At 37.0% G+C, this 24,996-nt stretch overlaps 4 protein-coding genes across 7 annotated transcripts; 1 reads left to right on the top strand and 3 right to left on the bottom strand.

Annotated features, from left to right (window-relative positions):
* Positions 1-542: 542 nt before the first annotated feature.
* Positions 543-1,254, top strand: LOC140891760 (large ribosomal subunit protein uL11-like). Its single transcript, XM_073300394.1, has one exon. The coding sequence runs from the start codon at positions 584-586 to the stop codon at positions 1,082-1,084; it is 501 nt and encodes a 166-aa protein (XP_073156495.1). The 5' UTR covers positions 543-583; the 3' UTR covers positions 1,085-1,254.
* A 4,134-nt stretch (positions 1,255-5,388) lies between these two features.
* Positions 5,389-6,832, bottom strand: LOC140892087 (uncharacterized). Its single transcript, XM_073300831.1, has 3 exons — positions 6,755-6,832; positions 6,541-6,642; positions 5,389-5,770 (listed from the first exon to the last, which is right to left on the bottom strand). Exons 1-3 carry the CDS (start codon positions 6,773-6,775, stop codon positions 5,654-5,656), a joined length of 240 nt encoding a protein of 79 aa, XP_073156932.1. The 5' UTR covers positions 6,776-6,832; the 3' UTR covers positions 5,389-5,653.
* A 614-nt stretch (positions 6,833-7,446) lies between these two features.
* Positions 7,447-13,570, bottom strand: LOC140886604 (4-hydroxy-3-methylbut-2-en-1-yl diphosphate synthase (ferredoxin), chloroplastic-like). Of its 4 annotated transcripts, none has more exons than XM_073293270.1 (20): positions 13,440-13,570; positions 12,559-12,806; positions 12,109-12,266; positions 11,394-11,500; positions 11,212-11,312; positions 11,054-11,130; positions 10,626-10,745; positions 10,294-10,524; positions 9,851-9,967; positions 9,682-9,756; positions 9,513-9,590; positions 9,318-9,377; positions 9,169-9,231; positions 8,807-8,951; positions 8,577-8,715; positions 8,390-8,467; positions 8,156-8,315; positions 7,957-8,055; positions 7,741-7,845; positions 7,447-7,646 (listed from the first exon to the last, which is right to left on the bottom strand). In XM_073293270.1, the coding sequence occupies exons 2-20, from the start codon at positions 12,770-12,772 to the stop codon at positions 7,545-7,547; spliced, it is 2,229 nt and encodes a 742-aa protein (XP_073149371.1). In that variant the 5' UTR covers positions 12,773-12,806; positions 13,440-13,570; the 3' UTR covers positions 7,447-7,544. The 4 variants fall into 4 exon arrangements, with proteins under 4 accessions (XP_073149371.1, XP_073149373.1, XP_073149372.1 ...); XM_073293272.1 differs by having other exon boundaries at positions 13,336-13,442; XM_073293271.1 differs by lacking the exon at positions 13,440-13,570 and adding an exon at positions 13,274-13,423.
* A 1,085-nt stretch (positions 13,571-14,655) lies between these two features.
* Positions 14,656-20,234, bottom strand: LOC140887531 (zinc finger CCCH domain-containing protein 24). The gene is made up of 14 exons (XM_073294809.1): positions 19,732-20,234; positions 19,423-19,515; positions 19,014-19,337; positions 18,796-18,868; positions 18,417-18,549; positions 18,184-18,337; positions 17,929-18,012; positions 17,598-17,720; positions 17,060-17,233; positions 16,768-16,902; positions 16,567-16,662; positions 16,055-16,369; positions 15,231-15,274; positions 14,656-15,141 (listed from the first exon to the last, which is right to left on the bottom strand). The coding sequence occupies exons 1-14, from the start codon at positions 20,179-20,181 to the stop codon at positions 14,892-14,894; spliced, it is 2,448 nt and encodes an 815-aa protein (XP_073150910.1). The 5' UTR covers positions 20,182-20,234; the 3' UTR covers positions 14,656-14,891.
* Positions 20,235-24,996: the final 4,762 nt, after the last annotated feature.

Here is a 24,996-nt window from a genome sequence, read left to right as displayed (position 1 = left end):
AATTCCAGCTGTATCTTCTTTCAAAATCTTCATAAGCTTTCTTGGGCGTCTTAGTACATGGAGCACTTTTCTTGCATACTTGAGAGCTTCCGTGGCCATAAAATCTGCCTCCCGATTTTGTTTCCTATATATATGCTTGATGTTAACTTTCTAACGTCCGTTTTGTTTGCCCTATTGATTGTCGAGAAATTCATCATCTTTTCTTCGCTATCGGGTCGCGACTCATTTCCCCGTCCTGTCTCTTTTCGAAGAAAATTCACTCACACTTTGATTCACAAACATCTTTTGTGGCCGGCCTTTTCAACATCTCACTATAAGCGAATCAACCAAAATAAATGGACCCCGAGCTTTGACACTTTTCTGGAGGCCCAATCGAGTCCTCGTATCTCGTTAACACAAAATGGGCCCAATTCCAGACCCTTATCTTGGATACTTTTTATGGAGGCCCAATAAAATCCTCGTATACCTTGTTGGATACCAAGCCCAAAATACAGAATGGTCCCAAAGCCCTAGTCTATATCCATCGGTTTGCTTCAGCTTGTGTGTGTATCCCCCAAAACCCTAGCTCACACACCCGCCAAAGATGCCGCCAAAGTTCGATCCTTCTCAGGTCGTCGACGTCTTCGTCCGTGTCACCGGCGGAGAAGTTGGCGCCGCCAGTTCCCTCGCCCCTAAGATCGGTCCCCTCGGTCTATCCCCCAAGAAAATCGGTGAAGACATCGCTAAGGAAACCGCCAAGGATTGGAAAGGCCTCCGCGTCACCGTCAAGCTCACCGTACAGAATCGCCAGGCTAAAGTCACGGTTGTCCCCTCCGCAGCTGCTTTGGTGATTAAGGCGCTCAAGGAGCCCGAGCGTGACCGGAAGAAGACCAAAAACATCAAACACAATGGGAACATCTCACTCGACGACGTGATCGAGATCGCCAAGGTGATGAGATCTCGTTCTATGGCCAAGGACTTATCCGGCACCGTCAAAGAGATTCTGGGCACCTGCGTTTCCGTGGGATGCACTGTAGATGGGAAGGACCCAAAGGATTTGCAGCAGGAGATCACCGATGGCGACGTGGAAATTCCACTGGACTGAGCTAAAGGTTTAGTGCGGGCATTTATTTCCAATTTCATGTACTCTTGGCTTTCATTGTGCTTTATTTATGAGTTTTGTTGAGGGAAAAATTTTCTGGAAACAATTTTTGATGTTTGGAGAAGGTTATACATTTTTCTTTTTTCTAATGAATTGTTCCTGCTTTTGTTTCATGGAAATGGTGGATGCTTTATGATGTGTAAATTCCTGTCTCTTTAATTGCTTGTTATTGTTATTCTAATTTGAATACTCTCTTTAAGTTGCCATATCAAAATGGCTGTACTTTGGCTTGTGAGAGTTGACAATTGAGCTGTGTCTTGTGATATATACGGAATAGTATGACAAGTTAGGTTTAGGGTTTAAGAGTTTATTGTTTCACTATTGATGGATGATTCATGAGGCAGTAAAGACTTTAGCTTTCATGGAGAGTCTTGGCAGTAAAAGACCAACAAGCCCGAAAAGTACTTGCCCTACCCATAACCATCTCAATCGTATTAGTCTTCTCTTAGATGAAAATTGGTTTGTGTGGAAACAATGTAGGCGCCCATTTATTTAGCACAAAGTGTGCAACTAATAATTTCTTGTTGAAGCTTATTGTTTATACCCATATGCCTAAATTTGAACCAAAATTGTTTGACATACGTAGATCATTTCCCCCCCCTTCGATGTGCCTTGATGGCTTGCTCACACACCTTGTGCCTTGGCTCCATGAACTGTCGGTGTCTCGTATGCCTTGAGTCTTTAATCACTAGACTGTTTTCTGTTCAAGATGAGTTGAATATGAGAGCTAACTCTACGTGTCTGTGGCTAATAGTTCCTACTGTGTTATCGAGGAAGCGAAGAGTTAAAAGTGGAATAAAGTTTTTTCCGCAGAAGATTCTTCGCTCTTTATCCGTAATTGATGTGGTTGTTTTGTAAGTATATTATAGCATGGCCATGAGCAGAGGTCTCATGCTCATCTTCACTTTCATAAACCTCGGTCTAATGGTCCTTGTATTAGAATCGGTGTTACTGGGCATTATTAGTGCTTGAACGCATGGAGCTAAGAGATTTGATGCAAACTTATTCATGATATTCGTTATGCTTGCGATTGGTGCTGTAATCATGTGAATTTCTATGAATTGATTCAGTTGACACGATCTTTGGGTTTTTTTCTTAAACATTTTCTTTAACCACTTGTGTTGGCCGCGATCCCTGTTCTAGTGATTGCATAATGTATTGAAGCCTACATTATATTGAAACTTGAGATTTCTCGTTTGGGGATTATGGCCTCTGCTTAATGTGTTGTCACTGAAATTAATTCATTCATTTGCATTTTCACATAGAACTCGGATTATCTGACGATGCACAGCATCGGGGGATCCATTTCCCTTAAAATAGGTACCATTCATGTAAGTTTCACTTTCAACTATAAGTATTATTAAATAAGTGGCGCACGTTTCAAAAGGAAAATAAAGTATAACAAGAGGCACCTTGTATTATTTTTATTTTCAAAAGGCAATAAATGTAACCTCAAAATACTAATTTTTTTTAATAAGACCTTTACTTTTATGGGAAAAAACACTAAATAAGCTAAAATCCAAACATTTTTTAATTATACATTACATTGAAAAAGGCTTACTACACATAAAACTAGTTTTGATATGATAAAAACACTCCTTATGTACATTTACATGAGCATCAACTAAGGTCAAATCTGTAGTCCATCTATCGGAGGTATAAGACATCATTTGAACAATACGTTCACGTAAATGCTCACCTCATATCAAAACTACTCGTAAAATATAAACGATCTTATTTAATTCATTAAAATGGGTGTACATTAATCACACGTTTCTCAATTTTTTTTAAGATTTTTGAATTCATATGAAACAAGAGGGCCTTATTTAATCATTTTGTAAAATCTGGAGGTGCATTGAATAGAGCTTGTGAATACAATAAATAATAAAAGCCCTTTGCAAATTTGTTTAATACACCGGGGTTGCATGAATGCATATGCTCAAAAAGGTGGGAGGTGGCCACCGGCCAGTATCAAGTAAATGTAGTGAGTGAATTTGAGCTTTGGCATGCGCTTGCGACACAGTCAATAATTATGAGGACAGCTCACAGCTTCCGCAATTACACATTATTATTCCCATTCATGTACTTATGACCCTTTGCTGATCCTCTAAGCCAAGCAAAACAATTTTCATTTCGCCCCGACGAATCTCAAACAAAGGGGGGAGATATTAGAAGTTGGGGAGACTTGGAAAAATAAATTTCAGCAAAATTTGTGTGAATTTTCCTCGATCGAGAAAGGACATGATTTCGATTTTTAGAATTTGTATTAAAGGTAAGGAAATGTGGTTGAAAAGAATTGGGAAATTATTGTGATGAAACTATTCGTCGTCATCTTTAAAATCAAAATAAATGTGTCATAATTCACAGTTAATAAGCGATATAATAGAATAAAATTTTTTCCAAAGGCACTCGAGTGGAGGCACATGATTTTCAGCTCCCCTATTGGGACACAGTTTCATTGCGTCAAATGGCTTGTGTTGTATTAAAAATTCATAATATCTTAATTTATGTTATATTTTGTATTTTCCTAAATATAGTTCACATATAGTGATGATATACTTACTGTAACATAAAGATTTGATATTCTAACTATCGAGCTGTATCCCATATCATACGGTCCAGTTAATTAATTATTGTATATTGAGAGAAATGACCTGCAAATATACCTAGTGAATTCCTACCATTCTTACAATATTACGAGACGAATTACGCAAAACATTGTATATGTAGTGTAGACCACAGACACTAGTTTATTCAAAAGTTCTTGAAGTTGCAGAGTATAATTATGGGAAGTATGAGGGATTCGCATTAATTTAGAAGGGTGGCCATATGAGAGAAATCGCATTAAGATCAAGAAAAAAGGCACAGAGAAAGTGTGACCATCATCAACTCCATTCTTTTTGAACCACTTTGAGGACCTAAATTCAATTACAAGCAACATCCCCAGTCCATTACATTACACACTATAAAGGCACCAAACACCCAAAACACTACTTACCCCAGCAATGGCTTCCTTGCTATTCCTTGCCCTTCTTTCATCCCTAGCCATAGCCAACCCGGAAGACCGATCCCATGGGCTCGATAACGAGAGTCCGATTGCATTCTCACCGGAAGCATACGCGTTTTTCCACCCCACCACACTACATCCAAGTGCCAACTCCCCATGCTCTTCATCAGATTGTTCGTCGCTGCCAATAGCAGCAGCAGCCACGGTGCAGTCTACTCCGGCACACGAGATCACGTCCACAAGGGGGCGAGGGCTGGGTGCCGGCACCATCGTGGCGGTCCTCGTGGGCTTCTTGTTTGTGGGCATCACAGTCATGGGTGTTTACCGTGTGGCGATGAGGCGACGAGCCAATTTGAGAAGAGCTGATCCTGAGAGGCCAGTAGATGCTTAACTCTCAGTAGATGCTTAATGGGATGATCGGAGAACTTCTCACCACCAATGAATCCCCGTATTAGTAACTTTTATTTCCCTCTTCGTAGGGGCTTTTGCGTGTAATTCAGAGTTTTAGTGAATGTATTAGGTTCGTTCGTATAATATTCCAGACAACAAAACGAAGCATAATTTAAGATGAGGATGTCTTCATGTTTTGACTAGATTATATCATTATATACTTAAGACGAGAATGTCCTCATTGTTCTTATAGATAAATAATATACAAAAGGACAGCAAACAAAGGGCAACTCATTCAGATGCAAATGCGAAAACTTAAGGAAACCAGATTCGCAAATTAATTAAGAATATGGTTCTTAACAATTTTAACACCACGAAATAAACTTAAGAATATGGCTTGTGCAAAAAAGAAAGTCTCGTTCATTATGTTAGTTCATACTCAAAGTTCATATTCAATGGTGCAAATAAAATGGATATCCGAGGGTGATAAATGTCCACTTTGTAGAGCTTACAGTTCAAATGTTTTTGATAAATGGATATCCGAGGGTGAATATGAGATCATTAGTCACATTTTATATCTTATACAAATTTGTCACGTGTATTCAACAACGTTCACACAAGATCCCAATTTTACTTTATTTTATTTGTTATTTTTTTTTTTAAAAAAATGAATGACCAGGGGATGCAACAATGCTGAATTTAGGTTGTTATCAACAAAGCATGACAAAATCACTTTCAAAAACACGACGAGCCGTCACCTTGTGAAAATTGACGTGAATGCAGGAAATTCCAAGACAATTGTTAATGTAAGATGTTGCTTTGAGAAAAGAAGCGAGAGACTAAAAAAAAATCGACTCTCTACACTACTTTTTCATCATGCAGAAGAAATACAACAGAAACTACAATTCAAGTGCACTGTTATCAAATTATCTTTGCTCTTTCCTTTCCCCCCCTCTAGAAACAAGAAATGGGAGGTGGTGTGAATCACCAAGCAAGACAGATAATGTGTTTTCTCAAGTAAACCAGGTACAAAAAATAGAATAGTAAACCCAAAACAAGTATGAGCTTATTGGACAAAGACAACCTTCATTGATAGCAATATCACAAGAGCATGCCTACCATCCCCGTGTGCTCAAAGACTCAATGATAGGTCCCAAAGTCTTATCAATAGATTTGTTCCACATGTGTGCAAACTCGAGCCGGGATTTTCTTCCGAATATAGGCTCTCTTGGCTGAAACATTCAAATAATTACATAAATACAATATAGTGGCTGTAGTTATCACAAATACGAAAGGAGCTAAGCAACGGAGAATTATCATCTCCCACAATTTGAAGTAATGATCGCTGCATGTATCGAAATTCAACGATTACTATGGTCTGAAATGGTACTGCGACATATACGAAAGAAGGTAATAAAGCATATATCCGTAATCCCGTTCTTGTATAATTACTCTTGCAGGTGAGAGCTTTAGTTTAAAACATCAAAATGCTCACTCCGAAGTGAGCAGTGCATTACAATCACTGCTATCATTTTCCAGGATTTGCAAAGGATAAAATACCATCTAAAATCTCCATACAACAAACGAGTACCGTCAGATGTTCTAGATGGCACTGAAATGTAAAGAAACAAGTGCTTTCAGCAACAGTATTTTTACTAGCCCCGAAAATACTTAGTTTCAAAGGATTCACTTATCAATGCTAAGTCATACCCTATATTCATGGCATTGGCACCAATGCCTCCAACACGCCATTATAGCAAAAGAGTACTTAGGGATAAGATATATGCATGAAAAGAGAAATTAAAGTATAATCGATAGGTTAAAGATAACATTAGAAAACGCTGTAAAACTACTCGAATGTAACCCTAAAAGCTGAAAGACGATTCATCCAAAGTACTAGTAATCCAATAGAAAAAAAATATCATCATTTACAATCCCGCAACTAGGGTTAGAGAAATTAATCCACCCCAAAAGCAATAAACAAGAATAGAAAAAAGATCACCTGAGGTTGAGTCTTGGAAATAGTTTGATAAATGCTTTTACGCTGCTCGAAGACCACCACTCCCGTTAACAAGCTCCCCAGCGCCGCGCCTAATAAACGCTCCTGCAAAAAATACACGATTATACTTCATTAACATACACAATTGTAGCAGTGTATTAGATTTGCTTGCAACCACGAATCTTCAAAATCAAAGAGACAAGCTTGAATGAAAGACCTGAGCAAGAACACTAATCATGGCGATTTCGAATTTCAAGAACAAACAAAGAAATTACTTCAGATTTTGGACGACGGTTCATTTATACTCATCAAACTATTAGTCGCACTTTAAGGATAGCGATTATTCCGACATCGACACGTTTTTGTCATTTTTAGCCAGTATTTTATTTGTTTATTATTCTTTTTATTTATAAAACAAAAATGTATTTACACAAAACAAAACACCGATGTTGCATATCAAAAAAAAAAAAAAAAAAGCTTATCTATTGGTTAATTTTTGTTTTATAAAGGAAAAAAGCAAACAAACGATGAAAAGTATTAATTTATTTTTTTTATGGTGGCATCCATAATATGGAAAAAAAATCCGTCAGACAAGAAATGTGAATTGATGGAGTAAGTGAACTTGTCCCGCAACTATATGCTATTATTTTTTTAAAAGAAGATACATGTAATAAATAATGTATTATAGGTGGCATGGTTGAAAAACAAAAAAAAATTCATTTGAATGGATAATAAAATGTTGTTATTATTATTATTAATTATGTTAATATCGTTATTTTTAATGTTTCGAACATTATTATTTAATCTCTAAGTCAATGGTCGAACTTATGAAGTTATGATCTATAATTGTTAATATCTCGCTTTGCTTGAATACCTCGATTAATACCAAGCATCCCGTTGAGACAAAGATCGGTGAAACATACATAATATAGGCATGGTAAATCTTGTAACATCATACAACAGCGGTAATACATTTCGATAGCTTATTTGTTCTGGAAAAAATTCCTCTACTCTTCTGTAGGTGGCTCCACCCAACGGCCATTGTCTTTGATCAACTGGATCAAAGCATCAGTTGCTTGTTCCATAGCAATGCCTCGTTTAACCACAGTCTGAAAATCGACATATGTTTGTTGTTAATGACAAGAAAAAAAAATCATTCAAAACACACCACGTTTCATTTGATGAAATCGTGAAAGTGGTTACCTTTCCAACGTAAAGGTCGATCTTTCCAGGAGCACCACCAACATATCCAAAATCTGCATCAGCCATCTCTCCAGGGCCATTCACGATACAGCCCATGATTGCAATCTGCAAGCGGAAAAATAAAAAAATGCATTTGAAATATTCGATATGATTGGTTACCTGTTGGAGCAATGTGCTTTGATGACCGATAAGAGAGAGATGGATATTAGTAATTACTGAAACACCAGGTAAATGGGATGTCTTTTCTCTTATTTCTGCACTAATCTCTTGAAGGTCAAATAAAGTTCTTCCACAAGATGGGCACGACACGTATTCCTGATACAGGAATTTCAAAACAAAGATAAACTGTAAACATCACATGAGAAGTTTACAATTATATTCACGTTCATAATTCTTCTGATGGTGTTATACTAACCGTCTTTGTATTTCTCATTCTGCAACCTTGTAACAAGTTGAATGATGTATTTCTAAGGAAATCAAATTCTTGATCTGGAGCTTCTAGTAGGATGCCATCGCCTAGTCCATCTACTAGAAGGGCTCCTGCATTTGCCCCAGCACCAATGACTAAATCATCCCTACCAGTGCAGAATTGATATTAGCTTCAGATTTTTGAATCTTGTCTAAGCAAAGATACGTCATGTTTGGGTACCTGTGAGCTTTTTCAGGGAATTGTATATGATGAATTACAGGAAAGTTCAAGGAGTTCTCTGAAAAATATTCAAAGAGCCTGCAAAATATCGTCAACTTAAGATAACCCCGAAAAAACCCATAGTTTTGATGCCGTGTGGTCAATGCAGTTTGCATACTATAACTGCTTATGTTGTCCTACCACATACCTCCTTGCAGCATGAACCCTACTAGTTTTCTCTTCTGCATATGGCAGATTGTGAAGAATCATTGCAGCATCAATGTTCTTAAGAATTTCTAGCTCTCCTTGGGATTCATCACCACGCACAGAGACAACCAAACGTGTCCCTGAAATAACGTCACCAAGTTAGCACGACCAAAAGCATCGCCAAAAATTATCGGCGCAGAATGCTTCAAGTAATATCAACTATAGGCACACCTTCTTGGAGTAACTTTTGAGCACCACTGGACAACTCCTTGAGAGTTACTAGGACTAAGGCGTTGGGGAATGGCTTAGACAATTGCTCTGACAAAGGAGCTATAACCCCCACACTTACATCGACTAATCGTTTGAGCGCCAGTCGCTGTTTATAGTATGGGAACCATGATCTAATTATTCTCACCCATTGGGAAACACTCAGTAAAATATGCAGCTAAATGTTGAGATTTTGCCTTTTTCAGGGTAAAAAGTTTACATATCAGAACATAAAATAAGTGTGATGGTTGATGCCGTCACTGTAAGTGTCGGTGGTAAATAAAAAGAGAACTGTAAGTGTCAGTGGTAAATAAAAAGAGACTTACAGCATTTTTATCATCTAGTGGTGGAAGCTCTCTCAACAAGATCGAGTCTACGGTTGCCAAATCCTGCATCGGTTATGAAGCTTTTTTGAAAAATTACCCGTAAAGAGGGCAAAGTTCATGCTTCATTCAAAAAGGACTTTCAGGTGTACCTTATATGGCATCCCAATGATGAGTTTTGCTGCTAGATCTCTGTATAGGCCTTCAGGTGCCTTTAGGAGATGGGAAAAAATGAAAATCAGGAAGGCACAAACACGAGAGAAGAAAAAAGGGAAAGGAAATATTAAACAAACGGTTCTAACTCAAAGTATGATACTGGCAAAGTATATATATATCATAACAGATACCTTCAACTGATCCAGAGTAACAGACATGAGAACTGAACCATCACGATGAAGAACACCTCTGTAATCAACTTCTTCACCCTGTATCAAAAAGAACTGACAATTATCAGTTCCAAGGCAAAGAAAAAATCCCTCAAACCAAAATAAGAAAGTTGAAAACTCAAAATCTGACCTCCTTTTGCACGGGCAATTGGCCACTTCGACGCTGGAAATCAAAATAGCGCCGATGTTTTTCTTCAAAAGGTGCCTAGTTATATCAAGGACAAGAACCCTTAAAGTTTTTTTGATCAATAGTGCAGATTATTAATCAAAATAATAGCTATGTTATGTGGCATCTGTACCACTCCTTTCTGAAGCTTAGCTGCTTCCATTCCAAGGTTAGCTAATCTTCTACAGGGATCAATCTCTTCCTCTGGAGGTTCAGTAAGGGAAACTCTGATGGTATCACCGAGACCATCCTGCATAATCAACAGAGACCTTGAAAGCCACAAACACTTGACCAACAGTAAAATGCATGCAAATAGGACATAAAAATTGTTAGGAACAATGGTTGCCCCTATAAAGAATAGCGATCAAAACCTTGTATATGAGTTGTCAAACAATTAAAATAATTTGAGTTGCATGCGTCATTACAATCAATTATAACTTTTGGTACAACCGTAAAACCTTGATTTTATGATAGATTTAACTACTAAGCAGTATCAGACCTTCACTACAGTTTCCTTAAAAGATTAATCTTTTTTAAGATAATGCAAAACTAATTGACTATAAAGAAAAGGCATACCATTAGTAGTGTTCCAATACCAATGGCAGACTTCATTCGCCCATCTTCACCCTCTCCAGCTTCAGTTACTCCCAGGTGCAATGGATAATCCCATCCCAGAACATTCATTTCAGCTACAAGAAGGCGATATGCCTGGACCATAATAACTGGGTTGCTTGCTTTCATTGAAAATACAAAATTATGGAAGTCCAGTTTTCGACAAATCCTAGCATACTCAAATGCAGATTCAACCTGTTGCAGGATCAAATGGTGTTACTGGAAAAGGTTAAACGAAGCCACAATTAGATACATAGGGATGGAGCACTGCTTCAAGTGATAGAATTGATACTTACCATTCCCCTGGGCGAGTCCCCATGGTAGCTCATTATGCGATCTGAAAGGCTTCCATGATTTGTTCCAATGCGCATCGCTCTCCCATACTTTTTACATTTTTCAACCAGGGGAGAGAAGACCTAAATCACAAATAAATGCAAACATTATATATGCCATAGAGATTTGATCTAAGAGGTTGAAACCACAGCATTGTGCCACATCCACGCTTAAGGAAGAAATATACAGATGTGGTGATTTTTCTACTTTTCTGTTTTTTCCAGGGAAAACTATAGATGCTATCCTAGTAGAGAGAAAAAATACAACAAACAAATAAAAAAAGGGAAGTTAACTCATCGATAAGATATTAATTATCCTGTCTGTAATCTGATTATTAATACAGTTTACAATAATATTATCAGTTACAAAGTGACTAATTCCTATCTCTGACCTTCTCAATATGCTCAAGCTCTTTCTGATAATCATCTTCTGTGTACTCCAGCTGCTCAAACTGTGCTCTCCTGTCGGCTGAAAAGAACTAACATGTGACATCTACCAGTTTATGTTGGTATGAAAAAAAAACGAGAGAAGAAAAGGAGAATTAAGCACCAAAATTTCCTGGGTTGACACGAATTTTATCAAAACATTCAGCAACTCGCATTGCCACGGGTGGTGCGAAATGAATGTCTGCCACTAGAGGGATGTTATAGCTGCATAATAAGGAATTACTGAGTATCAACGACAGCAATATATGTATACAAACTATCAAATGAAACTCATGAAACACTGACTTTTTCTGGACAAGGGAATTTTTAATTTCAAAGCACGAATCTGCTTCTTTCTTTCCTTGCACTGTTATTCTAACAATATCTGCTCCCTGATCTGCTATTCTCATTACCTGCAAGTATATAAGTCATAAATACTATTTGGTATAGAGGCTTACTCTAACAGATAAAGCATAATACAAGAAGTTCATTCCACAACATTATATTCCTTCAGATAAATCTAGAGATTTACATGATGCTTCTTAACTACTCGAAGATATTTATGCAATGAGTTGGACATTCATTGTATTTAAAATAAAAAATAGCATGCACACTCTCAACAAGTTTTGTGGAGTGAGAACGATATTGATTGTGACAAGCATGTTGCATGTCCAACAATATTCCAAGATCAGATCCATTCAAGTATTTTTCAAGTAGGACCCTTAAGCTCATTTGACCAGGCCTTCATTTCAGAAATAAAGACCAACCCATACTTCCATGAATATGATTATCTGCCTGCCTGCTGATTACATGAGCTCATCATAGGAAAAATGTATAGTTAAACACGACCAGATAAAACACTGCCACAAGAAATTATCTTTTGGCATAACAAAGAAATCAATAACTAGGATGTAAAGCATATGTTTCCCTTTTTCATTTCATCGAATTATTATGCTGAAGTGAAAAGAAAGAAAAAAAAATTTCAAGTGCTCCACTTAAATACAAAAAACTTTAGTAGAACCTGTTCAACAGTTGCAGCAACATCCTTTGTATCGGTCGTGGTCATTGTTTGAATTCTGATGGGATGCTCACTACCAAGAGCGACATTTCCAACCATCACTGTGCAGGTTTTTCTCCTCACAGTTTTGTGTATAGAATCACAGTATTTCTGTCTAGGAACTACAAATATATAGTCGATGAATCAGATACCAAAGGATGACACACAGAGATACTGTTTCGAATAGCAACTTTGTGATGAAAGGCTACAAAAAAGGACAAGGGTCAATACGTTTTTGCCCCATGAAAGGGATGAAAAAAATCTCCGCAATAGAAAACAAAGATAACATCTGAAATCAAATCCAAACACAACATGCTCATAGTATGAACTAATAGTTTTTGGAAAATAATGGGTGTTTTATGGTTTTGCCAAACTAGCAGCTGCATCAAAGCATGGTACATGGTGTAATCGTACCTAAGAGCGGGCTTCCTGCTGATGCTGGTTCGAGCTCAACAGTTTCTGAACCCGGAGTGGCAGAATTTTTAACCACTGCAACCTTGGTCTGGCGAAATTTGATCCTTCGCAAATCAGAGACCCTGATAACATCCAAATTTTTTCCAAAGCCCAAACCATGGTGATCCCTATTTCTCAGACCGGTAAATGAAGCCGGCACAGTTCCTGTTGCCATTTTCTCCGTGAACAAATATGAGGACTGCAAACTCCTATAATATGAAATCAATAATCAAGTCATTAACATTTAACACCGCCAACAAATCTTGTTTATGCATAAAGAATAGGCACAAAAGTGTTCCAAAAACATATTGAGCGCTGTTTGGCTGCAAGATGTCAACAAACTAAACTTAAAAAAGAAAAAAACTTTGATGCCACCATGAAAACTCATCCACTCTATATCAACAGGATTCCACTCAAATTCAAAAAATTCCATAGTGAACCCAACAAGCGAGTTTTGCTCATTGCCCAAGATAGCCCGTCAACAATATCCTACAGTCCAGACAATCCCAACCAAATAAGTGGAGGAAAAAAAACAGAGAAACAGAAACACATAATTCGATTCCGCTCACGGACCACGTTTAAAACAACTGAAGAATCAAATAAAAGTTCTAAATCTCCTCACATATATTCATCCCAAAATAACAGTCCCGAGAGAACCCAGCAACAAACACTCAACTGGAACCAGAATCACGGAGATTCACCGAGAAAACAAGAAGAACCAGATGAAAAAAAACAAACCAACTGATTGGGCAACACTTCGAGCTCAATTTTCCGAATGACCAAGAAAAATGAAAAATTCAGATTGAAACGACAAAGGTTGGTGGGGAAATTTTTCTACTCACGAGAATTATTGGTTGGCTGAAGCCAGTCCAAATTGGTAAGCCGACAAAATTCTACTTCACCAGCATCTTAGGCTCTTCCTGTTGGAATGAATGAAATATTCACAGCCATACAAAATGCCTAACTATTAACTAACAATCGGGTAACACGAAGAAGCTAGCTACGTTAACGTTAGTGATTTAGTTCATATATTCACCCCCTGAAGTTTTGTAAATTCAATATTGGTCCTCTTTATCTTTTTAATTTTTACTTTCTAAGTAGGGATAATTGCATCAACACCCCTGTGAAAAGTCTAAAAGGCATAAAACACCCTGTGTAAAATTAATAGCATGTTAGACCCTATGTTTTAAAAAAATTAGCATAAAAACCCCTATGAAAAGGTATAAAATATAAATGTGCCCGAGTTTGTATAACATAGGGGTGAAATGCGCTATATTTTAAAAAAATGAGGGATGCATTAGCCAATTAATATTTCTTAGGGGGTTTTATGATTTTTAGACATTTCACATGAGATATTAATGCAATTAGCCCTTCTAAGTATGACCCGACTTTATTTTCATTTGGCTTGATTTTTAATATAAAAATATATATTAAACAGAATTATTTAAGTGAGTTTTCGAATAAGTGTATTCAAGTATGAGTTTTTTTTTTTCTTTTTTTACCCAACCTATCAGGATTAAATATAGGGAAAATATATATATACTTTCAAAATTTATAATTAACGCACAATCCAAGGACTTAACTGCAGATACCATCAGATTTATTTAGAATATTCCGTTAAGTGACGCCACAGCTATTTGCCAGAAGTCATATTTGTGGATCGTGTGCAACACAAGAAACACAAAAAACACGTTTATATTTCAAATACTGGCAAAAAAAAATAATATTAATTCTAATTTATGTTTATTTTCTTGAAATTATACGCAATTCAAGTTCACATATTGCTAATGTTTAGGGAATGTTTGGGAAAAAAATTATATAAAAAGTGATTAATTTGACGTTTTCGTGAATTAAATCACATCTACTTAATTTAACCTGTAATACACAATCAATCCCAAGTTAACAAAGCTTACACATACTTTATCGAATAGCGATTTCTAAACCATTTAACCAAAGGCCATTCTGCAAATCGAAAACGTAACGAAGAAATATTCGTAGCAAAAACTCGCAAGGTTTATTTCATGACCATTTCGATTTTATCGTCACCTTCACAAGACATGTGAAAGCATTTATATGATAGAAAATGGCCGAAAGAAACATTTACTTAAGAGCTACAGAAACAGGATTCCTCGGTCCTCATTGGGTTAACTGAAATAATTGCAAAGGATACATTTGCTGAAAAAGATATTCAAACTTCCGAAAACATAAATAGTCACCCTACTCAACGCCATCCATCATTCGATGAGGAAGGTCATTTTCGCCTGAAAGGATGGTTCTTGATGCATCGGGATAGGTTACCTCTCTAGGAGCATCACTAGCTCACAGTGTGGTGTATGAGGGAAGAGATCGACTCCTATGGCTTTGATAGGCTTAAACGGCTCGGAATAGGGCATAGACTTGGACCTGTGCCGAGCCAGACCAGCTGCGCTCATATGTCTCCATTGCCAGTTCTTTTGGTTATTGCCTTTCTCGGCTTTGTCATTAGATGGTGTGCAAAGCTCGATAGCATTTGCCACAAGACTTTCAGGATTACAAGAAATGTAGCTGAAAAAGGAGAATAGAGTGAAGTTAAACCACAGAACATATTGAAGGCAACTATGCTGGATAAAAGAGATCGTCGCGGAACAACATACACCAGCCTCTTTAAACGAGATTGTGTCCTCAGAACCTTGATTACCTACAGCCAAAATGTAAGCTATCAGCACCAAACAAGGACACATTTGAATAGAAAGTTGATGTTTGCCAGAAAAAAGGCTTCAGTCCACTGGCGACAACTGGGAGGCCATCTGGAGTTGTCGGCAAAGGGAAGAAAATGTTGTATGAGACTGAGCTTTATTTTATGTACTATCCGAGAGCGAAGAAGCTAAACAAGCGCAGCAGTCCAGCAACAGATAGAATTGCCCTTTTCGACAATTCTTATCCAGTTGGATGGGTCTCCAAAGCCAAACAATATTTTAAAATCAATCACATTCTCCTCACAATTTGGTACAATTCGCTTATATATTAACACAGGGACGACAATTCATTTGTTTCAGTGTACTAAGAAAAGAATTTCCCACCTATATTGGAGGAGGCAGAGGCTTGTAAAGAAACTAATTCAGAGAGTTTTTTTAGGGCAGCCAGCCCCTAGAAGGCTAGAAACAACTTGCCACCTTGAAGCAAAAACAGTTTATCCGCGGAGAACATCATTGAGCAATTTGAGCTCTCGTTGGCTCAACTAAGGAAAACACTAGTTGAACTATATGCAGTGTTAAAAATATATTGAGATATCACTTTCAAACCATGTCTGATAACAGCAACGACCAAATGTCATGTGACAACAGGGTATGACCAGAAATCCTGCTCTGTTTTTAAATATTGTATTCTTCAGTCACTCGGGGAAGGCGGTGTAGGAGAAATGTATGCAAGAAAAGTAGAAAACAACAATACTTCCTAAATATAATTCAACATTACTTACAGTGGGGTGAAGCCCTGCACGTGGAGGATCTACTATAGCTACAACATTTTTGAATTCCTGCAGTGGGACACTGCTTTTCAAGGTACACTGCTTTTGCAGCTCGTTCTCATCTTTTGAGCATTTACTCCCACTGCTGCCATTCTCACGATCAATGCTCGAGCTATCTTCAGGTTCAAGCACCTGGTCTGCATCGGTCTTCTCCTCTTCGTTTGCAAGGATTGTCCCCTCATTCTGCTCAGATGCGTCTGAAATGTCATCTAGTTTCTTAGCTGAAGATAGGTAATCTTTCATCAACGACCCAATAACATCCTCTGCCTAACGATGCATCAAAAACACAACACAAAAAATTAAGTTAGTACAACAGAGATTACTAAATAATTCGACAAAACCGTGCTTCAGAAGAAAGAAAGCGGTGAGACGATAAGGACGAAATAGCTTGTTCTTTCTTTAATCAGCAACGATGATGGGAATTATGCAAAGCTGGAAAGGAACACAAAGTAATCCAACATAACCTTTCCACAAACAAATTTGCAGTTTCTTATCCCGTTGATTTCTGCATTCCTCTGAGCATCTGAAATTGCAGAAGCATTCATTTCAATGCCAACGACCTGAAATTTTAGGTGACATCATTTAATTGGCAACATAGAGGAGAAGTGGATGGGAATACGGAAACCAGGATATAGATATGTTTAAAATGGATTAGACTGCATTACCATACCAACACGATGAGCTAAAGTCAGGCCAATTGTCCCCGTGCCGCAGCAAATATCAAATAGCAATGTATCAGGACCCAGACCAGCCCAGTCCCCAGCAAGAGCATACAGTTTCTCGGCTGCAAGGGTGTTGACCTGTAAGAGTTCGAAGGTAAATGAGTGTTCTCTAAATTGACTTCTTCCTCAACTTTTCTTTTCATCAGACACGTCACACAAGGCACTGAGGTAAAGGGGAAATAAGGAACAATGGCACAGAAAAATTAGATAAGCAGTACGCGGGTTCACCGTTCACCTGAAAGAAAGCCGTAGGTGAGATTGAAAAGCGCAGATCGTTAATGTGATCATGAATTCTTGGTTCTACAACATCATCAGTTATCTGCAGTCCACAATCACCTTCGTCTCTACGAATAAAAACGTATCGCATGGGAGCATCAGAAGGTGCAACGTTTGATATTCCTGTGTGATCCTGAAAATTGTCAAAATTAATGAGATAAAGATTGTGTCAAATTAAATATGCAAATAATGGGGAAATATACTATTAAGATTAAGAATATTTAAAGAGCCAAAAACCTACTATCGTCCAGATGGAAGATGGAACAAAACCTCCCCTTCATAATTTAAGGCTTTTGATTTTCCCAGTTCAAACATGACTACCAAAGGATAAGTGGATAACCATTCAACATTTTATTTTCTATCATTTAACCACCTCCTATAATTCTCTTCGGTTATTCTTACACCCATAACAACTTTATTCAATCAAAGGAACAAGGAAATGGAACGAAGATCATTATTCAAGTAGTATAGCATAACCATAGCCATCAAACTCTTACCTGAATCACAAAAGCCGTTAGAGGCAAGGAATGAGATTCTGTTGAAGATCCAGCAGAAAATGCTTGAGCTAGCTTTTCAACTTCGACTTTCACCCGTCCATCATCAAAACCCACTGAGCAAACCTGCATCACAGAGATATTGAAAACACATGAATGCAGAGGAATGAGTTCCCACTAATCAAATTTTGATGTTTAAGGTATTCCAGAATCCAATATTTTAAGCAGTAGTTACTGAAATTACAATATATCAAATTTCAATAACCAATAGTCACTTGAAAATTTCGAAAACTTGTGTAAGACGTAGCCAAAAAGGTTTGGGTGGGACATGAACCTGAACTATGAGCAGGACCTCTTGAATGATGTTCTCCAAATTGTCAGCCTCAGAAGACTTGCAAGGTTTCCTGCCTTCACGAACCTAAAGATAAATATCAACAGAATCGTTATTTGGTGGAGTATTGCTTCCTAGTTCCTTCTATTTCATATTTGAGTAAAGCCACAAGATCAACCATAAAACCGTAGTTGGGGTAAATTTAGTATTTTCCTACGACAATTAACTGCCCAACTGTGTTTTTCATACTAAGCATACCGTAAGCTGACGCCAGAATCCAGAATTGTTTAATCTATTCCAAAGAGGCAAGGGTGAATGCTGCAGAAAATCTTGAAAAATAGCAGCATATTTGACAGATATTCTAGAAACGTTTGGGCAGTCCGCAGGTTCCTCGACAGCAGTCACACCCTCCCTATAATATTTGTTCAATTCTTTTAAGTGGAACCAAACACTGACAATTTTATTACGATATCTGGTTAATAGCAGACGACCTGAAATTCCCAAGTAAAAATCCCACAGTAGGTTTGCCTTGCAAGGAATATCCAACAGAGAATTCACACTTGTTTCTGTATCCATTAATGAGAGGCGACTCCATCACTCCCACCAACTCACATGGGAGGCGACCTGAATGTCAGCACTGAAAAGATTAAAGATTTATCTGAGCACCCAGTCCACCATCTGCTTTAAATTGCGGTGAGAAATGAATAACGCAAGATTTTCCAGAAAAAATAAAAGAGTACCGCCCTCCTTCGGTCCCTAACCTTTGTACATAATATTATTAATGTTTAGATATCCAAATGACATCAAAAGGCAAAAATTTTCGGCATGTTCATTTTATTGAATTTCTTAGACAAGGTCGGAACAACACACCTATTTCTTTAGATTTCATAATCCATTCTGGAACTGAAACTCCATTCGGACAAGCCTTCCGCACATTGTTAGTCTACAAAATATCAATACGCGTTTTAAAATTTCAAATAGTGAATTGAAACTCTTTTTATAACACAGTCCAAACACACATATGAAGTAAATGAAAGGAAACAATTTGCAAAACGAGAACACAATGAAGAAGTATCAAATTTACTGACTAATTTTCTAAGATTCTGCATTAAAGAGTTCTTCTTGGTCTCGATCTGAGTGGAATATGTCATGTGAGCGAAAGGAGTCACGACATCGCGGACACTTCTACCCTTTAAAACTGAAGCATTTGGAATTGAACTGCCATCATCATTGTCATCTTCATCAACAACTGTTGCAGTCACATTAGAACCATCAACGGCCTGTGAAGGATTCTCTACTTGCTGTGTGGTGTTAGGAGGCCTTGCGACTTTACTCTTTTTCTCAAAAGACCTTGGAATGACGTCAGAAACCTTCAGAATCCTGTTATTTGCAAAAGATTTCCCATTCAATGCCTGCAAAATTATAACACGATACATAAAATTCTAACTTCTTAAAAGTTCCCAGAAGATTCTTCCTAAACCCTGTAAAAAAGAATACCTTTACTGCAGTTATGACTTGTTCCGTGCTTTCAAAAGTTACAAATCCAACATACATGCCTGGCTTTTTCTTGGCCGAGTTGAAGAGAATTCCCTGTTGAGCGACAGAAATCATATCACAACGCACGAATCAAAGCTTGATAAAAACCATTTGAAAAAAAAAAAAAAAAAAAGTAACTTGAACACTCAAAAGAAAAATGGAAAGTCTCGAGACAGCATTTCTAACATTTATGGAAGAAAAGTTTCGCACACATTCCCATTTTCACCAATGCAAACTAAATCCTGAAAAAAGAAAAAAAAAACAACTGACCTGTTCACTCAGAAAGTTCTTCAAATTATCCGAAGACCATTTCATCGGTAAATTCACCAAGCATTTGGATAATCCCGAAGAACTCCCCTCACCTTCCGTCTCCAACGCCTCCGTCATCATTACATTGCCCAACTCTCCCTCTCTTCCTTCTCCGTTAGTTTCTGTCTTGGCGATCTTTTTTGCCCGCTCGGAAGTGGGGTCCCAAGTATTGTCGGGTCTAGGCCGCAGCTCCGCCTCACCGTGGGCGTACCTGCATGAATCCCCGTGGCTGCACGAGCCATCAAACCTCCGGAAGTAGGAGCACAGGGTGGTTTTCCACCACAAGTTCTGTTGTTCAGTTTCCGGCTCGGATTCCCTCTTCCGCTTATCTGGAACATTGCTATCAGCCTCGGAGGAAAGAGAACTGTTTTCCGGCGGGTTCTGTTGATCGGAGGAATCGCAGCACTCCATCGGAGGGTTTAGGGTTTGCTTTCAAGTGGCTTCCGGTGCGCACGCTGGACTAATTTTAGGAAGGCCCATTTCTAGTTATTTTGTTAGTTTAAATTAAATTTAAATTATTATATATTATTATTATTATTATTATACAATTTTCAAATTAAGTATATCTCCGTCCCATTTATCTATTATATATGTTTTCATGCAGATTACAAAAAATTTGAGAAAATAAATTTTAAAAATCAATTTCGTATTTTATCTTGTTTAATGAAGATTTTAATAAAAATAAATATGTAATTAGTTAATGATATTAATTTAATAATAGTAAATTGTAAAATAATAAAAGAGATAACAATAGATATAGAAACTATCAAACTAGCTAGACTATATATATTTTGGGACAAATGAAAATAATGCAGTCTAAATAAATCTAAATAAATGAGATGGAGTGAATTAAAAAAACAAGGTGTGAGTGGCGTGTGACCGTGTGGGCTTATATCTACTATCTACTATTTTATAATAGTTGAGGGAAAATTGATAAATTGGTCCCGTAAGTTTAACATTTTTGGATTTTGGTCCGATATTTTTAACATCTTTGATTTAAGTCCAGTATCTTTAAATTATTTAGGAATTTGGTCCTTTTTCTATCAATTTGCTTAAGTGATATTTCTTTTTCGTGACAATGAAAATTTGAATTGGCGTTTTGGCCACATCACATATTCACGTGGATTTTAATATACATGTCATATTAATTATTACATACACGTTTAAAACCCTCCATCCTCCTCACACGCATCTACCGATCGAATGAAATCCCCTTTCTCTCTCACCAAAGCCCTAATTTTCTAAGCAGAAGATAAGAAATTTTACACTCGATTTCGCGACACTATCGTTTATAGCTTGCCTGGTCGTCCTCTCTCTGTTTGCTTTCTCTTTCGTTTTCCATCTCCGACTCAGATCTCGCCATTTGCACCATATACGAAACTTCAGTTCTCTCTGGACCGCGCGGTTGCTTCTCATCTCATTGGCGGCGTTCTGGGCACTTAATGAAATTTTACGCCTACCATTTGTTCGTAGGAAGTACTTTTACCCATTTTTTACTCCATGTTGCGATTACGATTTCTTCAGATTACGATTTCTTCGATTATAGCATTTACATTGAGATGCCGCACGTAAGACTGGTAGACGGAGGGAAATTTTTGGGAGCACTTTTCTTCAGTCTTGTGAATATGATGTTGCATTCACGATAATGTTATGTTGTGGTTATTTGGGTGGCCGAGCACTTTTCTTCAATTCACATCTTAATGGGGTGGCAGAGCTTGCATTCATGAGTGCCCAAATAACGTAATGTTGATTTTCATTTTGTTTGTTTTTTTTTTGGGTTAATGTATACTTTCTTAGAATGATTGATTGTAATGGTGTTTTGTATGAGCTAAATTTCTGGGAATGAATGTATTGGGTTATTAACTTCAAATTAAAACTGGTTTTGAGTTATTAGATTTATTTGTATTGGTGTTTTGTTGAAAATATGGGAAGTATGTATTAACTATTATGTTTCTAAGTCTTTCTTTTGTATTGGTGTGTGCATGTCAAATAATTTGGTCTGCAAATGGTCCATGAGAATTTGGTGTTGGAAGCAATCTAAGAATTTGAATTTCATTATGTTGTCATTAGCACAGGGGAAGGAAGATGCATGTCAAATTTAACTCTAAGTTGATGGATCTCACTCTGAAAATTCCATAAGAATAATCAAGAACTCAGTTCAAGCACTTCCATGAGTTGAAGAACTGAACTGTGATCCTGGCTCAAGAAATATTACAAATATTTTAGCATTGTATTGGTCAAAAATTTGAGATGATGTATAAACTTGTATCATTATATCAATTATTGGTGGTGGTCAATCAAATGAGTATTGATATTTTATTGTTTCATTTTATACAGTTTTCTTCTTTCGCCCTATTGTTTCTCATTTCTATTACAACTCTACTTTTCAAAAAGATCAAATTCTTAGTCATAAAATCGATTAAACCAACAAATCAAATAAAGAATCTAAAGCACACTAGCTAACTGTATGTTATATAGAAACAAAAGCTGAAACCTTGAAGCAGCCCCATGTAATAAGAGCAGACTGAAGCTCTTCATTACTTTGAACTAGTTCCTAAACTCTCTTGGAGCCCATTTCTGATTTTGCGAGAGCGGACTCTACACGCTCCAAAGATTCTGTCCTAATAACACTAAAGATTCTGTCTAAAGATTATGTTCTAATAACACCTGATTATTTCTACAGCACCACAAAATGGATGAAATGGCCCAGAGACAGTATAAACACTTTTACTTATGTAGCTACCTGGCTTCCCAACAGCTTGCATCTTTTAAAAATAAAAACAAAAAACACCTGATATCCTACAACCTAGGTAGATTACCCCAAGAACAGAATCCACAGTCCCAATGTGGCTTTATGTCAATTTTACACTACACATGAAGATTCAGAATAGTCTGAATCATTTATGCATTAATTGCTGCCATGTATTCATTTTATATGCATAAAGTTTGAATCATTTTATAAGCATTTTATATCAACACAAGAAAATCATTGACAAGGAAAAAATCAATTCGGAGTTATAAAATAAACTAAAACTAAATAAATGATGTAAAATGACAGCCCAAACCATCAACACAAATTACATCAAGCGTTTTTTTAATGTAAATCCAAACTGCTCGAATTCATCCAAATAGAATGGATTCAAAAATTAGATTCATAAGCAAAAATGATCAAAGTCATTACAAGATATTGTTCACCCATCACAAAAGATTGTTCAAACATAATTTTGATCCAATTCTCAAAATACCAAAAGTAAAACAGAATACTAGGTGACCATAAACAACATAATCAATGCATCTTCCTCTTCCCTTCATCTTTTCCAACTCCAGATGCATTTTTGTATCTTGGCATTGGACCTCCAATAAAATGTGCAGGTGCTCTTATATTAATTTTATTTGCTGGATTCTGGCATTGTTGGAACTGAGCATACATTGAAGGTGGTGGGACAGCATCATCAGCGGAATTTGAGTGTCGCCCTGAAGCTAAAGTTGGTTGGAGTGTATTGACATTGTTTTTCACCTATCAATAACAAATAAAAAGAGAATATTAACACAATTAATTTAAAAATATATAGATGAATACCATATTACTAATTAATTACAGTATTTATGATTTCAGTTTCAACTTGAGCGGATATTTTTGTTTTGTCCATAGTTACAACCGTAGATGCATCACCAAACACCTGCAACGGTCAATAGGATAAAATTCTAATTAAAAACATCATGATAGTATGTTGAAAATTTTAATTACTATTAAACTGAATATTATAAACACAATTATACCATATTTACTTACATTTAACATATCAAAAGAACTTGATGATTGTCCAATAAGTATGTGTTTATGGAGAGACGCTTTCCTCCTCACCTAGATCATCAAGTTAATTGATAAAATTTAGGAAACACGATGGACTATTAATCATGATAATATATCAATGATAATTTAATCATATCCGTACCTGCAATTTTTTTGGCACAATTGGTGATATATCTTGTGTTAATTGACTTTGAATTTGTTCCTCTTCATCAAGTCCAGTTTCGACATATGTCAGATTTTCGACTACACTAGTGGGAGGACAAGTTCTCTTGTTATGACCTTCAGTTCCACACCGACTACACTTGAGTGTATGCTGCTGCCGTTTCATCTTATTGGCATTTGCACTCAATTGTGGTTTACCCCTAGTTCTCTTTCTTCTCTTTTGTGGTTGTTCATCACTTTCCCTTCTTCTTACTTTCTTAGGCCTACCAACATTCCTTTCCAATATTGGTGGCAGTGGAGAAATATAGGTCGAAGCTTGCCACTCATGCCTACCATTTATAGGTATAATAACAGGAGCATACACTTTCTTATAGGTCTCAACACTGTAATATGCATGTGTGAAGTCATGGTAATCCAGCCTTTGTGTGTAGATGGCACGTAAAGCATGATTGCATGGAATTCCACACAAATCCTATTTCCTACATCCACATGTATGATTTTTCAAATTTACACTGTATTTGGTTCCAAGTGCATCAAAGCATGAAATTTGATAATGAAATGCATCAGCTTTAATAGGAAGACAATCTCCAACTTTTTTACTTGCCTTTTCTATGATTTTTTCAATCTTGGGAAAAAGTATCCCTTTCCACTTCTCTTCAGCTCTATCTCTACTAGTTTGCATTCTCTGCATTAAATACTCCAGTATCCATTCCAACATAGAAATTATAGGTTTCTCCCTTGCTTCCAAGATGACACTGTTGAAAGACTCACATCCATTATTAAGTAGCATGTCACACTTAGGAAATTCTTGAAAGTATGATCTACTCCACTGAGTAGGTGCCTTATCATTGAACCATTGGTAGGCATTTTCATCGAGTTCTCTTAGTTCTTTCATTTTCCTATCAAATTCATTAACAGTTGATGCCCTAGCACACTCCCACACAGCATGTTTGAATGCTTGTCCCCTAAAACCAGCATTTCGAAAGTTGGCATGCATATGCCTAACACAAAACCTGTGTTCAGCATTAGGAAATACTTCTCGCATTGCTTGGATGAGGCCTTTTTGTTTATCTGACATGAAGGTCCACTCATAATCCCTATCAATTTTGAATTCCAACTTTAGCAAAGCCAAAAACCAACCCCAAGTTTCTCCAGTTTCTTTCATAACCACAGCATATGCAATGGGAAAAATGTTATTGTTTGGGTCAACACCTACAGCTGTCAAAAGAACTCCAGCACTTGGCCCTCTC

Source organism: Henckelia pumila, chromosome 3 (genome assembly GCF_033568475.1).
Source record: "Henckelia pumila isolate YLH828 chromosome 3, ASM3356847v2, whole genome shotgun sequence".
Lineage (NCBI taxonomy): Eukaryota > Viridiplantae > Streptophyta > Magnoliopsida > Lamiales > Gesneriaceae > Henckelia > Henckelia pumila.
This window is presented reverse-complemented; position numbering and strand designations above follow the sequence as displayed.